General features: G+C 50.6%; 1 protein-coding gene across 3 annotated transcripts in view; it reads right to left on the reverse strand.

The window, feature by feature from the left end:
- Positions 1 to 3,587: 3,587 nt before the first annotated feature.
- ITGA11 (integrin subunit alpha 11) overlaps positions 3,588 to 16,768 on the reverse strand; it is a 121,327-nt gene continuing 108,146 nt past the window's right edge. For all 3 annotated transcript variants that reach the window (XM_081048842.1, XM_081048843.1, XM_081048844.1), the window contains exons 22-30: positions 15,776 to 15,852; positions 13,840 to 13,929; positions 12,841 to 12,931; positions 11,401 to 11,514; positions 11,109 to 11,195; positions 9,033 to 9,143; positions 8,827 to 8,922; positions 5,604 to 5,717; positions 3,588 to 4,909 (exon numbers count right to left, since the gene is read on the reverse strand). In XM_081048842.1, the coding sequence (XP_080904968.1) occupies positions 4,838 to 4,909; positions 5,604 to 5,717; positions 8,827 to 8,922; positions 9,033 to 9,143; positions 11,109 to 11,195; positions 11,401 to 11,514; positions 12,841 to 12,931; positions 13,840 to 13,929; positions 15,776 to 15,852 (852 nt within the window). In that variant the 3' untranslated portion in view covers positions 3,588 to 4,837. The remainder of the gene's footprint in view (positions 4,910 to 5,603; positions 5,718 to 8,826; positions 8,923 to 9,032; positions 9,144 to 11,108; positions 11,196 to 11,400; positions 11,515 to 12,840; positions 12,932 to 13,839; positions 13,930 to 15,775; positions 15,853 to 16,768) is intronic.

The following is a 16,768-nucleotide window of genomic DNA, read 5'->3' on the forward strand; positions in this document are numbered from 1 at the left end:
ACTTTTTGATTTTCGCTTAGGCTACCTTCTGAAACATTTCAGAAAAACATCATTGGAGTTACTGCTCATCTTTTTTTTTTTTTTAATGTAGTACCAGGGAGAACAAAGAACACGCAAGGCTAATAAAAAAGGATGAGTCCATTAAGGTATGGTACCCCGTACTTCAAAAAAAAATATTTTGCTGCTCATGCTCTACTGTAAGCCTCATGAGTTTGCTAGGTCCATTTTAGCCTGTATCTTATTGAAAAGTTCTAGAGCCCAGGTGCCAGGCTTCTAAATCTCTTCACACTAAACCAGCAAAGCTCCCCTGTGCTGTTTCAGTTTCAGTTTTGGAACATGCTGTCCTTCTTTAGTGTGATGTCAAAGCTAAAGGAATAGACAGTGACACAGAAGCTCTCTGCAGATTTTAATGTGGTCAATTGAGCTTCACTGCCCCTTGAGAAGAGTCTAGTTGATGTTAATACTCATATAAGGATAATTTGGGGATTTTTTTTTTAAATAGTAAGAAGTAGTTCAAAATAAAGGGCTGGACATGACATTAGCAGGATGTAAACACAAAGGCCAGTGTGTTGTTGACTGAAAACAGGATCATTGACTACTCATGTCTGTATTAATAAGTCACCGAAGGCTCATCTGGTGGTGGAAAGACCTGGCTACTTCTCGTTTGGGGTGCGGTGTGGTTGCAGTGAGTCATTATGCCAGAAAAGGAGCATACAGAATTGAGCTGTTTCTATTATAGGCTGTTTGGCGTCTTGGGGCTTGGAGCCAGAGGGACTGACTCAAGTCTAGTGTCTTGTTCTGGGAGAGTGTTGACACTAAAAGCTCATGAGTACTGATGAGGTAGCAACGTGTCTCTTAAAGACCTCTATGAAAAGCGAGTTCCACTCCGTCTCCCAGAAGCTCTTCTACATGTCCCCCGGCAGAGTTATTCCCCCGGTTGTGTTCAAGTCAACACTTTGCCCTTTCCACGTGATACCTGTCTTGTTAAGAAATACCACCTTCCTTAGCAAAAGGAAAACCTAGAAACTCCACTGTTTGCACTGGAAGGGCACCCCTTGGGGTTTTTTTGCTGGGGATTTTGCTGTAGCTGCCACCAAGATAGCCCCAAGGGCAGCTGAGAAAGGCCTGCCCTGTTTAAGAAACTGATATTGAAGTTTAGAGAATAACAGAATGTTATGGCTCTGGATTGCTGGTTCTCAGTGTGCTTGAAATTACCTCATAGAAGTTGAACCTGGGACGTCTAGTGGAACTTTGGGGCTCTGATGGGGTGGCTCCGAGACCCCCCTTGGAGAAGCTCAGCTCTGGATACATAACGTACGTTAAGAGGCATAATTTGCCCTACGAGCTTGCGTACCCACACCATCTAACACCAAAGAGAAGTAGCACTCTTGCCTGGGTTTCTCCTTTCCAGCTCTCAGCTGGCTGGAATTGATGGACACCTTAATTGATGTCCATTTGCCTACAGAACACTGGATATAGCACAGGGCTTGAGGCATCTTGAATCTACCCAAGGTCTTCCTCTCAGCTTCTGTGTCTTCTCTGAGGGCCTGCTCCATCCCACAGGGGGTCTCACCATGTCAGAATCAACAGTGAAACCACCCAGAACATCTTGCACATCTCACTTCATAACTTCTTGTTGGAGCTCTTTCTCCTTTACTAGACAGTAAGCCTAGAACTTCAGAGATCCCCACAATCTGTGCACGAGATTCTAAAGCTACCTGCTGTTGGTAATTTGGTTTACAAGAGTCAGACCTTGCCCCTGGCATGTTTTTCTCCTGTGTACTTTTTTGCTGCAGACTTGCTTAAGTGTCACATGGCCACCTAGAAGTCAAAGCTTGTTGAAAATAGTGTCCAGGATGGGCCAGTAATGCTTTTCAAAGACTGAACCATTTTTAAGTTGGTTTCACTTCATGTTAACACTCTGAGTTCAGCCCTTAGCTCCATCATAAATAATCATTCTTAACTACCAGATAGAACATTGCTAATAACATCCATCTGTGAACCACAATATGAATTTTAATGTTGATTTGAGGTTGCATTTTGGGTTGCTTGCCATTAAATGCCAAAATTGCTTGAGAGACTGCAGTTTATCTCCCCTTCCAGACAAGAGCAAAAGCCCACAGCAAATCCCACTCTGGAGACTGCTGGAATGAGAAAGTATTCCAAACTTGAGGCTGGAGCTGAGTTAATTTGAACAACGTTATGAGAACACAGTTCCCATTACTCATCACAGAAGGTCACTGGTGTATGTTAAGCCCTTGTTTGTTTTCCAGTCTATATATTCACCTGCCTGTTGACTTCAACTCTCAGCACCAGAGGCACTTTGAAACAAAATGATGCCTTGGCCCCTCTCCCAACCAATTAAATCTGAATCCCTTCGGTGGGCCCTTGCATAGGTAGCTTTTAAAGCTCCCAGGTGATTCTAATGTGTAGCCAGGCCCGAGAAACTGCTTTAGCATAAGGCTTTGCTTCCTATAAAATGCATCATCTTTGCTTGCCCTACCAGGCAGCTTAAGGCCAGTCTTGGATGTTTATACTCCAGAGCAAATAATTTGGAAAGAGACTTGGTAAAGAGAAGAGAGCAACAATGTATGGTAAGGGCTTAAAGATAGCTGGGCTGCATCTGACCTGCAGACATTTTTTTTTGGCCTGCAGTGTGATTACACATGGAAATTTTTAAAAGTGTGAATACCAATCTCTAAAAGTCAGGTTTCCATAAAAATATCGTTGTCTCAGAGTTGATGGTTTTTGACAGAAGTCCTGGTGCTACATCAATGCACTTTTGAGTGTGGGCTCATCAATTCTCCAGCCAGGTTACTCCATTAATGGTGGTAATGACTCAGATGAAATATGATTGTAAAACGTTTCCTTCTGATTTTGATTTTACCATTTGAGAAAAAAGTATTCCTATAAAAAGTTACTTTATATCAGTTTCTTCTCTTTCACTAAGCCCTTCTGAGGCTGGGCTAGAATGACAGCCTGGTGTAAGAGAGCTGTCCTGGAATTAGTCTTGATTTTGCTATGGGACGTGGGGCTACCTCTTAACTTCTCTGGTTCTAGGGTCCTCATCAGTGGGGGAACAAGATAAAATAACTTCTAAGGTTCTACTTTTGGCTTCTTGGGATTACAATGGCACAAGACTAGAACGGGGACACCTTGGTTTACTAGTTGTGTAAAGGCCAAACTAGTTGTTTTGGCCTCTGTGTAAAGGTGAAGAAACTTGGCAGGCAGCGTGTAAGAAGGTCAGTACTGAAATGCCAGCTTGGAGAAGGCTGGGAGGCCTGACAGGGAAGAACTGGGACTAAGAGGTAGAAGCTACCGTGACTTGTGGGTTTCAACCATCCAAACTAGCCCAAGATGGCACGGGTCAGCTTGGGAAGGAGGGAGGGAGTGCTCCATCACTGGGGATGTCGGTTCCAACCAGGCAGCCACTTGCCGGCGTGTGCAGGGAGCAAATGTAAGCACTCCTAGTACTCACAGAGAGTGGGAAGGAAGCTGGGAGCCCCTCCTCATCCATCTCTCCCTCAAAGAGGGCCTCACTAGGACCTCTGCCCACAGAAAGGGAAGTCAGTGCCTTGGTTATTTTTAAACTATTTTTTAATTTCTTAAAAATACGACAGTAAAGGTCGCACTATGTAATGGGGGACAGATGCTTTTGATATATCCCCCTTTCTACCTCAAAACAAGGTTAAGGCATAAATTACTCCACTGGGCACCAGGTGTGCCTCTTGTCCTCCAGGTGCCCTCATGGGTGGTACCACTCGCCCCATGGTCCTGCGGATATTTGCCACCAAGGTTGCACAGGCTCAGGGGTCCCTGCACAGGCCTTGTTCAGTGCATTCCAGAGAGGACCCGAGGGCAGCTCCAGCCCAGCCCTCTCGCTGCATGTGGACGGAAGGGAGGGATGGGAGGTGGTCTGTGTGAAGGGAGGGGCTAATACGGGCGGGACGGCTCCTCACTCCTACCCTTCCTGCCCAGCCTGGCGCCAGGCCCGCGGCGTCGGGGCAGGCTTCCAGGGAAGACTCGGAAAATGCAGAGCCCTAGGGATTGCGTCATCCACCGCTTCCGGATGTACCTGGGAACAAAAGCGTCTTGGAGGTGGGCAGGAGTGGCAGCCGATGCGGGGAGAGGCGGAAAGGGTGGAGGGTGGGTGAGTGGGTGGCAGTCAGTGTGAACCCACGGGGGTGACTCCCCACCTCGGGGTGGGGGGCGCCCGGTATCCGGGGTCCCAGCTGCCTGTCCATCACAGTCTCCACATCCCAGAGTCTTCATGCCTGGCCAGCAGCTGTCACCATTGGGGTCACCATTGGGCTCCGGTTATTCAGGGGGAGCTCTGGGGACCTGTCTCCTGCCTGGAGAAGGGGTAGGTATGACTCGGGAGACATCGGCAGCATAGGGGGAGGGGAGCACAGCCAGAATTCAGATCTTGTGGCTCACTGGGTCCTATTGGAACTGGAGGCCTGGAATGTGGGGAGTGGGTCTGCATTTGCAGTTTTCCTGGGTTCTTCTGAGGATAGGGATGATTAGGACTTCCTAGCACCTTAGTGATGGGGGCAGCAAATGCCCCCAGAGCCTGGGGGAGGCTTTGGGATGTGCCATGGGAGGGGCCCCTTTCAATCCTAAGGATCTGTGTCGGTGGTGTCTTGGTCTCCCAGTAGGGCAGTCCCTCTTAAAACTGGCTAGAGTTCTCTTCAGAGGGAGCAGGCTCGGTTTCTCAGGTGAGGTCAAGTGCAAGGCGAGCTGGCATCCTCTCCCTTTCAGCTCCGTGGGGCCACGGGCCTGGGCCTGCACACCACCTGGCCCTGGCCCCCATCAACTCACAGCCACCTCAGGAGCCTCACTCCAGCGCTTTGGGGGTGGGGTCCAGGCCGGGCTCTCTTCTGCGCTTGGCACTTTTAAAGAAGCCGAGCTGTGAGGAGGCAAAGGCAGAAGTCTCAGGGATGGTCAGAATGAACAAGGCCTAACTCCCCTCCCTGCTCTCCCTCCACTAATCCTCTTCAGGCTTCTTCCCTCAGCTGGTGTCCTGAATACCCCAGTTCACAATGAGTGCCCTCCCCTACCATTCCCTGTGGGCCTCACAATGGGCCACCTAACTGGTGAGGGGGTGCTGGAACAGAGTGAATGGAGCCTGGGTCAGGAGGCAAGAGGTCATGCTGTGTGACTCTGCCCCAGTCAATACTCCTCTCTGGGCCTCCCGGACCTCATCTATAACAGGTGGCAGTTGAGACCAGAGCATCTTAACCTGAAGCTCAGAGACAGCGAAGGTCTTTGGAGGGTTTTTATTAACAGCCTGACTTTGTTGGAGACATTTTGTGGCTGTGTGTACTTGCTTTTTTTGGGATGAGAGGAACCCTAGTTTTCATCAGGTTCTCAAAGAGACCTGCAAAAGGGTCTGAGCAGTAGGTTGATGCCCTCTGGGGGCCAATCAGCCTGCTGTGGTGAGGGCTACATGCTGTGCCTGTCGGCAGGTTCTGGGGTGGAGGCTGCCAGCTCCCTTGGGGAGGAGAACGTGGGGACTGGCCCCAGAGCCCAGTGGCTGGAGCCTCCGGCCTGGGCTACCCAGCAGGATGCTGCTTCCCGCCCTCCCCCGCGGGGGCCCTCACCTTCCACAGTGCCAGGACCAGCAGGGCCAGCAGGAGGAGGCCCCCCAGTGTGCTGCCCACTATGATCCAGGTGGGGATCTGCGAGTCTTCCTGCTTGGAGATCTCAAAGGTGATCTGCAAGGGGAGGGAGGCGGCCAGGTCAACAGCATTACCGTTCTGGGGCCTGGGTGGCAACCTGGGCAGGGCTGCCTCCTCTTCCTCGGGGAGACGCGGGAGGGATGGGTGGCGCCCAGCACAGTGGACAGCTGAGTGACCCAGGTGATCCCACTTCTTCTCGGAGACGTTTTCTGCCTCTTTGCTGCTTTCTCAGCATCTCCCCAATTTCTAAATGTCGGCGTGTCCCATGGTTTTGCCTTTGGACTGCTTCTTTATTCACAGTCACTTCCTGGTGAGCACAGGGCCAACTGACACAGTGGGCACAAGTGGGCACCGTGCCCAGGGCTACGGCACTTTTAGAGACCCATGAACATGAGCTAACTTTTAAAGTTAGAAGAAAAATGAACATAATCTTGCCTGGGTTATATTTGTCTTTACACAAACACATACAATATTACTTAAAAAACTATTTTATGGAGGAAGGGCCCCAAAGGCTAAAGTGCCCAGGGCCGTGAAAGTCCTAATGCAGCCGTGGGCAAGGTCACGGAGGTGGGCTTTAACCGCCTGTATATACTCTGACCACTGTCACGTTTCTGCCTTCCACCCGGACTCTCTGCTGAACTCCAGCCTCATGTCCGACTGTCTACGTGGCCTGCCTGGCATCTCTGACAGGTCCCTACACAAACTTTTGATCCCACTCCTCACCCTCCAACCTGTTCCTTCAGCATCATTCCCGTCGAAGCAAATGGCAGCATCGTCCTTCCTTGCTATTGCTCAGGCCACAGACCGTGTACTTGTCACAGCCACATAAACTCCATCAGGGCCGTTTTACCTTTGAAACACGCAGAACGTGGCCACTCCTCCCACTTCCAGGGCTACCTCCGGGTCTGAGCACCCTCGTCTCCCCTGTGGAGACTTGCGCTGCCTCTCAGCTTCTGCCTTGCCCCCTCCAGTCTGTTCTCGGAATAGCAGCCAGAAGAAAGCAGATCTATGCTCTGCTCAGAGCCGCCATGTCTTCCCATATCACTCAGTAAAAAATAAAGTCCTTGCACTGGCCTGCAGGCCCTACACTCTCTGGCCCTGCTTACCTTGCTGATCTCATCTCCTACTGTCCCCCTCGCTCTCCACGCCAGCTCTCCGCCACCTGGACTCGGACATGCCAAGTGCAGACCTGCTGTATGGCCTTTGTGTTGTTCCCTCTGCGGGCAGCAGGCTCACAGTCTCTGTCTGATGTCACTCTAGTGGAGAGGATTTCCCCAATCTCCCTGTACAAAATAGCACCCCCCGAGTCTCCACCCTTACGTTTCTGTGTGTTTTGGGGCACACCTGATCCCCACTTGACCTTGTATATGTATTTTTATGTTAATTGTCTTTCTTCCTGCCTGGAACATCAGCTCCAGGAGAGCAGGGGCTTTGTAGGTTTTGTTCACTGTTTTATCCTCAGTGCCTGGAACGGTGTCTGGGGGAGCAGTGCAGGAGCTCAGGGAACATGTTGAAAGACTGATTGAACCCCTGCACCAGCATGGCCGAGTACTGGCTTGGCCACGGAGTCACTACTCATCCTGAGGCAAGTATCTGCTCTCCTTCTGCCTGATGTCACACTGTCTGTTTCCACATCTGAAAAGTGGGGGCGGTGGGGCATACCTCACAGATAATGCAGGAAGTGTCTGTTACAGTGCCTGGCACTTCGTTGGGCTTCAACAAATAGCAGGCCATTTTCTGCCCCCAAAGGCTGCACCTTGCTCTGCCTTCCGACCCCCGGCACCTAACTCAGAGTGGAGCCAACAGGGGCTTACATTTGGGGTTGCTGGATTTCAGAAAGAGAAGTGAGGCAACCAGAAAGCACAAGAGGGATTTTTTTTGGGGGGGGGGCGAGGGATGGGAGTAGAAGGAGAAGTCACTTAAAAAATAAACTTAGTGTGGAAGGGAGGTAGTTTGTGTGTGCGTGGGGTGCCTGTAACATGACTCTTCTTGCTTGCTCGCCTGGAAAATTCTAACATATCTCTCAAGAGTCAGTTCAAGTGGATTGTCTCCAGAAAGCTGTCCCTGGTCTGACCACCTCCCACCCCCAGCACCTGTGCTCACCCCCAGATTGCATCCACACTTTGTCGTCCTTATTCCTTTGTCTGCCTAAGTCATCTCTGTAACCCCTGAAGGGCCTGAGTCATGGGCGGGACACACAACAAATGCTGAATGAACGAGTAAAGAAATAAAACTGCTCCTTGGGTCAGTCCCCCAAGTGCTGCCTCTGGACTTTTGCACTTGTAGCCTTCCGCCTGGCTCACCCCACCCTGTTTGTGATAGGTATTTGTGTGTTTTATTAAAGTCTGGCTTCCAGCCCATGCCTGTTTTGCTCTCCAGAGTCTCCTGGAGTGGGGCTGAGGGTTATTGACATCTGGTACGGAGCGCCCAGCTGGAGCCCAGGCTGGCAGTTTGAGGACATGGCCAGTGGAGGGCAGCAGTGTCCCACGCCCCAGATGCCCATCTCTGCAGAGGACTGGGCTTTTCTTCAAGACCTAACTTCTCTTTTTCCCAGGAGAGCACTGCAGAGCCCCACCCCTTTCCTAGACCCTGATTCAAGCCAATCTGATCTGCAACAGTCTGGTTTTACCCAATTCAAAAAGAGTGTCAATGCCGAGACATATTGCATCTCTTGGCTTTCACCAGTTCAGTTCACACCAGACTCGTAAAGCACAGGTCATGTGCATTTCATTAGATTTCAGGTGCAAATGGATGGGGAGGACTGGAGTGGGATGGTCATTCTAGGCTGCCAACCTGCCCAAGAAGCACATTGCTGCTGGAGCCAATCGATGAGCCACCCCAAGGCAGGTAGGCCTGGGCTCCAGTTCCAGTTTGCTCTAGTGTAAAATATGCAGGTTTTCCTCCTCCCTCTGCCCCAATGGGACTGCAGTCTGGCTCCGCCAAGGCACAGGGAGAATGCCTACTTCTGGCACCCTTTCCACTTTGACCCCCAAAGGCCTATTTGTATTGCTTTTTCCGTCTCCTCTGATGCTGCATTAACTGCTGCATGCTGCAGAGGGTGTAGGAAAACGGTAAGGGAAGTGGCAACCCCTTCCCAAGCTGGCCCCGCTCAAGCCCAGGTCTGCAGGGTTTCCAGGGGCCTCACCTGGCGGCTGGGCTCCTCCTCTCGGAAGATGAAAGGACTGTGGAACTGCCGCTGCAAGGCTGCGTTCACTGTGATTTTCATCAGCTTGTACTTGAGCTGGACAAGCAGAGGCCTTGTCAGAAGCTGGCCCCTCCCTAGGTGGGAGACTCCCCAGCACCCACCTCCCTCCCTTTTTTCCTACCAACCTAGTCAGGTGCTTTACTTACAGCTTTTAGAGACCGCAACCACAGATTTCCCAGCAGATGGAAATTGATTTCCTGGTTGGGAGCCAGCCTCACGTTGCAGTTGATGGAGACTACATCAGAGTTGCTGTGATTCTGAAAGAGAAGGTGGGTCTCCGGGGTGAGCGACCAGGCTCTGGGGAGCAGGGAGGCAGAAGCCTAACTATGACCTGAGAATGTGAGCAGGGGCTGGGGCCACCAGATGGCTCAGCTGCTCTGCTTGACCCAAGGGGAGAAGGGACCCCGGACCGGGGACAAGAGAGGTGGGCGACTCAGGGACTGGGGCTGGCACGGGACGGCTGGGGGACAAGGTAAAGATGGTATGTGCCATGCCCCATTTGAAGTTGTGCGTAATTGGGTGTTTTCCAGGAAGAGCAGTTTAGTTCAATGTTAGGGAACCTATAAATGTCATCACCATACAAACAGACTAAAGGAAAAAAATTAGGTGATTATTGCAACAGATGCAGAAAAAGCATTTTAGGAAATCCAATTTCTGTTTATGATAACTTCTGGGGAACTTCCTGAATCTGAATAAAGGGTATTTATAAATAAATAGATAAATAAATACACCTATGACAAGTATCATATTTAATAATGAAAAATTAAAAATAATTTCTTTAAAATCAGAATCAAGACAAGACTGACACTCTTTCTCTTTACCATCACCCTGGAGGGCCTTGCCAGAGCAGTAAGACAAAAAGAACCATTTATAAAGATTGAATGGTAAAGTGAAAGCTATTATTATTTGCAGATGATATCATCTTAATAGAAAACCCAAACAAATCGTCAGACTGATAATTAGAATGTATCAGGTTAAAATTAATTGTGTCATTCTCTTGCACTCACCTCAACCGCACCCAAGCCCAAGTCGTCAGTAAATTGCACTACACTCAAAACATGTTTAGTGTAAGGCACTTGTTTGGCGAAATCAAACTAAAACAGCTAAGATTTTTGTCTGGGTAAGGAATAGTGAGTGAAAACATTCATAGGAATTGGTATCTGGGGACAGAGGCAACCCGGAGAACATAAACCTGGAAACTAGCAGGTATCTTGGGGAGGGCTGTGGGGGTGGAAGCTGAGCTGCCTTTCATTTCCTGGGCGGAGGCCCCAGCTGATATGGTCAAAGTCTCCCATACAAGCTGTGTATGTTCTGTGCCTCCCAGCGGTATTCCATCTGGCTCTCTCCCCTGCCCTCTGCTTATCAGTGTACTATCGCCAGTCTGTTCTCTGCATCTATCAGCTTTTTTTTTTTTTAAGATTCTACATATAAAAAAGATCATGCAATATTTGTCTTTTTCTGTCTGACTTATTTCACTTAATAATGCCCTTAAGTTCCATCCATATTGTTGCAAATGGCAAGATTTCCTTCTTTTTTATGCCCGAATAATATTCTATTGCATATGCATACCACAATTTCTTTTTCCATCGATGGACACTTAAGTTGTTTCCATATTTTGGTTATTGTAAATAATGCTGCAAGGAATATAGGGGTGCATATATCTTTTTCAAGTTAGTGGTTTTGTTTTCTCTCCCTGTTCTTTCACTTGAGTTTATCTGCTCCTGCTGTCACTTTCGACACGTATCACAGGCCTGTTCCCTGCCTTTTTAGGCACTCACTCTTGCATCTCCTGAAGAATGGTGAGCTCACTAAGGGCAAGAAGTATCTATTCCTTATTCTGTTTCCTCCTGGTTTGAGGCTGGGTACATACCGTGTTTTCCTGAAAGTAAGACCTAGCCGGACCATCAGCTCTAATGTGTCTTTTGGAGCAAAAATTAATATAAGACCCGGTAATATATTATATTCTAATATATTACATTACATTACATTACATTATACCCAGTCTTATATAAGACTGGGTCTTATATTAATTTTTGCTCCAAAAGACGCATTAGAGCTGATGGTCCGGCTAGGGCTTATTTTCGGGGAATCATGATATATAGGTTTGCTCAATAAGCTCTTATTGACAAACTGTGGGATCAGAGCGAAAGAGCCCTTAGAACTCAGGCAGCACTGCTCTTCCCCCGCTGGCCCCCATGGTTCTTAGCTTGGGGGACACTCACCAGCTGTGGGGCACGATTCACGTCTTCCTCCATTGGGGCATGCCGGTACTCGGTGCTGTTTCCCCACACATTACACGTCGTGTTCACCTACAGAAGGAGACACACCACCAGCCTCACAATCAGCGTCGACAGACTCAGAATCCAGGGGTGTTCCTTCCTCCTCCTCTTACAGAGGAAGCCCAGCTGGGCCTGGGCCTGGGAGGAGGAGCTGGGGTCTGAGGACGTGGGACACACCTAGGGGTAGTCTGTCTCTCCCCCCCCTGCCCTCAGCGGGCTTCCCGGGCAGAGGTACCTGGTCAGTGCGAAAGTCCCTCAGCATCAGCAGGCGGTTGCCGCCCCTTGTGGCGATGGGCACAGTGATCTTCATCAGGACCCCGTGGACGGGGAACAAGCCCAGGTTTTGGATCTGTGGCCGAGAGGGGGAGGTGTCAGCGCCCCAGCAGCAGTTGGAAGGGGAGGGGAGAACAAGGTCCAAAGGGGCCCACAGCCCCTGGGGCCGGCATCCCCCAGCCAGGCCTGAGAAAGGGGTTCCCACGAGCCCACTGGCATTTTCACTGTGGAAACTTTAAGGCTTTGCCAAGTCACCCCAGACGCTGCAGGGATCCTGGAAGGGGTGGGCTTCTGCAGCTGAGGACAAATCAGTGTGGGGGGACGCCATGAGGCTGGCGAGCAAGGGGCACTTCCATTTTTAGCTCCTCTTGGCTCTGGGGGATTTTGTTGCCTGGTACCGGTGGCCACCCTGAGGGTGGACATGGTGACCGCAATTAACTTATTATGAGAGAGAATCATTAAGTGATGAAGGATGTAAATAGTGAGTGTGTGATAGTTCACATCCTGGGACACGTTAGGTGTCAGAGCTGCGGTGATCACAAGCAGGGCATTGGAATCGGAAAGACCAGGAATATAACCTGGGTGGCCACCACATTTGAGCTGTGTGGCCTTGGGCAGGTTACCAAACCTCTCTTGGAGGAGCCGTCCAGGTCTCAGTGTATCTGAGCGCAGTTTTCCAGCTGTCAGTCTGCCCCTCGCTCACACAGCAGTTCAGGGGTGGGGGGATCGCAGGGCCCACTGCGGCACAGACGGCTAAGCCGCCTCCTAATTTCCTTTACCCACCTTTCTTAGTGACAGAAACCAAGAGAAAAAGCTGCGTTTTCTAGGCCCCTTTACAGCTAAATCACAACGTTCTGGACAATGTGAGATAATTGGAAGTGTGAGGAACTGCCAAGGAGTTAATTCCTTGGTGGGGAGGGCACGCTCTTTGCTCTTCCTTCTTCCTGCTGCCTGGAATGAGAATGTGATGGCTGGAGCTGCAGCCATCTTGGGCTGTGAGGTGAACTCAAGGTTGATAATTGTATGTTGAGGATGGTGGAAGAGAAATACAGGAGACCCAGTCCTGGATGACTTTGTGAAGCTGCCAATTCTGGACTTCTTTCATGGGAGAGAAAGAACCCCAGTGCATTTTGACCCTGTTTTTCATGTTAAATATTTTTTAAAAGATTTTAAAAATTATATGCAGCCACATGTAATCTTCACTGATCCATCCTCTCAGTCCAGCCCTGTTATTTTCCAGGTGAGGACTGAGAGGCCCAGAGAGGGGCAGTGACTTGCCTAAAGTCATCCCGTGAGTGGGTGGTAGGGTTCAGGTGACCCCAAGCACTAGCAATGAGTCCAGATCCAAATGGGGATCTTCAGCTCCTGTCCTTCACTCTTTGCCTGGTCTCCCCAGACTTACCTTGAAAACGCAGTTGAAGGGAGGCCCGATGCCATCGTATCTCTCCAGTGAGCTATTGGGCTTGACCTCATAGTGGCTCAGGCTGCTGCTCCTGCGGGGACAGAGGACAGGGCCGCTGTGAGCTCAGTCAGTGTTGGCTTGATGGATAAATGAACGAAAGAGGGTGTGGGCATGGGCCTGCCTCCTCCTAGACCGCAAAGAATAGGCTTCCTCTTGTGTCCATGAGGAGCACTCACTGTGTTGAAAAGGATTCTGAGGCTCAGCAGGAATCAATGCTAATATCCATTAGCAATGTCTGCCTGGTGTGTGGAATGGGCCTGGGCCAGAAGTGACAGTTACTAACCATCCCTGCCCTAGCCTCTGTGCCCAGGGGCATGGCCTTTTTTGAGCATGAACTCGCCCACTGTGCACCGTTCCAGCCTCTAGAAGTGGTCATGGGAAGGCCTGAATGTTCGTTCCTTCTGTGTGTTTACTGTTCTGTCCAGATGTATGTTTCCATCTGCCTGGGAGCTCTCAGAGGATAGACTGAGGGCCAGTGGCACACCCAAGGCTGTGGGCTGTAGGAACAGTCTGCCTGGGGAGGAGCAGTTTCTCACTGATTCTGTTTAGAATTGCTGGGGCAAGGTGGTAATGAAAAGCAGAAGGACTTAGTAGGCTTTATTACTATTTTAAAATTCTCCAGAGATCATACTCTACTTATTACCCGTACCTGGGTTGGATACCGCCTGCTACCCGGCCCTCCCCCTTTGTCCCTGCTGAGAGCTCCCTGGGGGCCAGGACCTCGTCTCCTTCCTCTGTTTTGACACCACCTCCCCGCCATGGATGACGGGGCTGTACTTTCTGATCCCTCAGGGACACACTTGGTTCCATCTCATAGGCCCTCAGCACTGGGGCCTGGCCCCTGGGACTCCAACCCAATCAGGGCTCCCCAGAGGGTGCCCCCTTTTAGGCTTCACTCCTTCCATGCATCCCCTCCTCTCCCTTGGGGTCCTGGCCCACCTGGTGAAGAGGATGTCGGCCTCATATTTGAGGTGGAAGCGCAGGAGAGCTGTGTTGTCTCCCTTGGTGTTCTCCTCCTCATCACTGTCGCTGCAAAGAGAGCCAGGTGGCACGGTCAGGACAGAGCTGGCCCTCCCTCCACCCAGCTCAGCCAGCGCATCCACTGGCTCATGGCAGCAGGAGGGGCTGAAGTCAGACTAAGAAGGAGAATCCTGGCTCCCGTGGGGCTCACAGGTACTAGCACAGCCAGAGAGGGACCCTGAAGTATCTCCCAGGAGCGGAAGGGCCAGGGCGGCAGGGGAACTGGTTAGTGCCACCAGCTTTTCCTGCTGCCTTTTTAGGTGCAGTACATCTGGGCTAGCGTGGGGAAGGGAAAGACTGGATGGAAGCTGGGAGGACCGACCTATCGCATGTGCTTAGCCACTAACTGCCTGTGAGCCCTTGTCTCAGCCCCTCATCGGTCGGAGGAGCAAATCCTGTGCTGTGGGCCCAAAGGGAGATGACACATGTGGGATAAAGCATGCCTGCTCTGCCTAAGTGAGGGGAAGACAATGAAGAATCCCCAGGAGAATGGTTTATTTATCCTTGAACCATCCCTCCTGAGCTGACTGGGGCGGCGGCAGCTCCCACAGGTTGGCTGAGGGTACTTGGCTGCCTTGAAAAGGCCGGAGAGTGAAATTAGAAGCCATTTGGAGGGAGTTTTGTCAAATGGGCTGCCTTTCAAGCTGAGCACCAGGAACGACCAGGGCAAATAGTTTCAGACATAAAAAGATACGATTTCTTCTCATGACATACACTGAGTTTTATTCCCTTTGGAAGCCTTACCCCAGGATGGGGATTTCATTAGAAAGGGAATATCACACAGGTCCTGCACATGCCTAATTCACAAACACCCACAGCTGTGCAGACACTACTGTGCAGTGCATTCATTTTCCTGTGAGAATGGGGCTGTGTTTTCTGAAAGCAGGGAAGAGCGTGAGGGAGGCCTTAAGATATTAATACATCTTACAAACTGTCTCATGTCAAGTGAAAATTTCACCAAAATGTACAATTTGCTTAACTACAGCGCATGCCGGTGTGTTGCTCCCCAGTACTCCCTGTGATGACCTCTGAGTGTGTGTGTGTGTGTGTGTGTGTGTGTGTGTGCACGTGCTGGAATGTTGGCGTTCAGTTTGCTTGCGTATTTATTTCTCAGTGTGGAGAAATACTCAGGAGGGTTTTGGCCGTTTACAAGGCTCCAGAGTTGTCAGAATCCCTTCCTGCCTCCCTCCTTTCCCACAAAGAGATAATTCTGTGAAAAAGAAAAGTGTGTTTATTACTGACCAAGGGTGATTCCCAGTGTCAACCTATATAGCGAACTCCATGGGAGGGAGACAGACAGACAGAGCTGAGCTACACAGAATAAAGGAAGCTCTTTTAAAAATGGAAAAATTTCCAAGAGGGAGAGAGGTGACCAGGACAGAAAGAGTGCTGGACAAGGAATAGGCTAGTGCTCAGCAACCAGTTGTACTAGTTACATGCTGTGTGTCACTGGGAAATTCACTCAACCTCTCTGAGCTTCCCTTTTCTTACCTGTAACTTGGGAGGAGATAGGGGGAATAAGTCTTGCTTTGCCTATCTTAGGGGGCTGCTGTGCGGACTGACTGAGGTATTATATGTACAGTGCTTTATAACTGTAGGACTTTTAAATAGCTGCTATATAAAATACTATATAAAGATAAGGGCATTATTTATATCCAGACCACTCAAGCATAAATGGTGGCAGTATATCAGGCAGCAGGTTGGCCCACACTTGGGTACTTACTAGGGGCCCTCTGAGGGTGGGGCAGTTAAGGGACAGGGCTTGGGGAGGGAGTCACTTTGGGGAGGGGCAGTTCCTTGCACCAGAACAGGACCCAGAAGTGAGCTGGGAGGAAGAAACAGTCAAAGCCCTGACCTGCCGGCTGTGAGCTGGATCTCCAGGTGGTGCAGGAAGATAGATTTACTGAACTCGAAGTCTAGACGGAAAGACACCTGCAAGGAAGAAGTCACTGGAGCTGGGGTGGCTGGGAACTGCATGTCTGGACGTTACCCTGACCAACCCTGGTCCACCCCTTCCAACCCCCTGCCCACTTGGGTGGGCGCTACGTGCTGGCAGTGGGCTGGGGGAGGGAGGACCAGGTGCTGTTGTAATTCGAACTGAGCTTTGCACAGACCCCTGTGTTCTTCCCAGGTCTGACCCTCCTGGGGTTTCCTGGGGCCCCCTTCTCTCAGGGAGCAGCAGGGGTGAGGAGGGAGCTTGTCCTGTGTGCTGCCCCCTGGGGCTTTACTCTAGAGCTCCTGGTTTGTCAGAGCCTCACCCCAAAACTACAATCTCGACATGTGTCCCACTGGGGAGGTTATTCTACAAGGAGCTCCAATCCCCCTCCCCCAGGTCTTCCCCTTCCCCAGCCTTGCAGACCCTGTTCCTGAGAACGTACTGCTGCTCTCTAGCTCGCTTCTGCCTCAAGCTACCCTCTGATTTCTGCTTTACAACCAGCTTGGCCTCAGTTAGGTCTTCTCTTGCTCTAGAATCTTCAGTGGCTACCTACTGTCCTGGAGGGATGGGCAAACACCCCCAAAGTCTGGAGTTGTCCTCCTTTTCCCTGCAAATTTGCTTGTCCCATCACACAGCCTATACTTTTAAGCACATGGTAGGTGCTTGAGAAGTGTTAATTTTTCTCCCCACGCACAGCATGATGACAGAGGCTGGACATTGAGAAAACTTGTTAGGATAAAGGACAGTGGGATAATTGGCAGAGTGATGGGTGGCACGGGTAGGACGGCCCCTGAGGTGAAGGGGCCTGGGTGCTCTCTTGGGGCTGCTGCCCTCTGGTGGCTGGCTGCGTAGGTCATTGGAATGTCATTGCATGGGAGGAAAAACTGACCTGCTTAAAGCCATTCTCAGGAC

Source organism: Rhinolophus hipposideros, assembly GCF_964194185.1.
Source record: "Rhinolophus hipposideros genome assembly, chromosome: 5".
NCBI lineage: Eukaryota > Metazoa > Chordata > Mammalia > Chiroptera > Rhinolophidae > Rhinolophus > Rhinolophus hipposideros.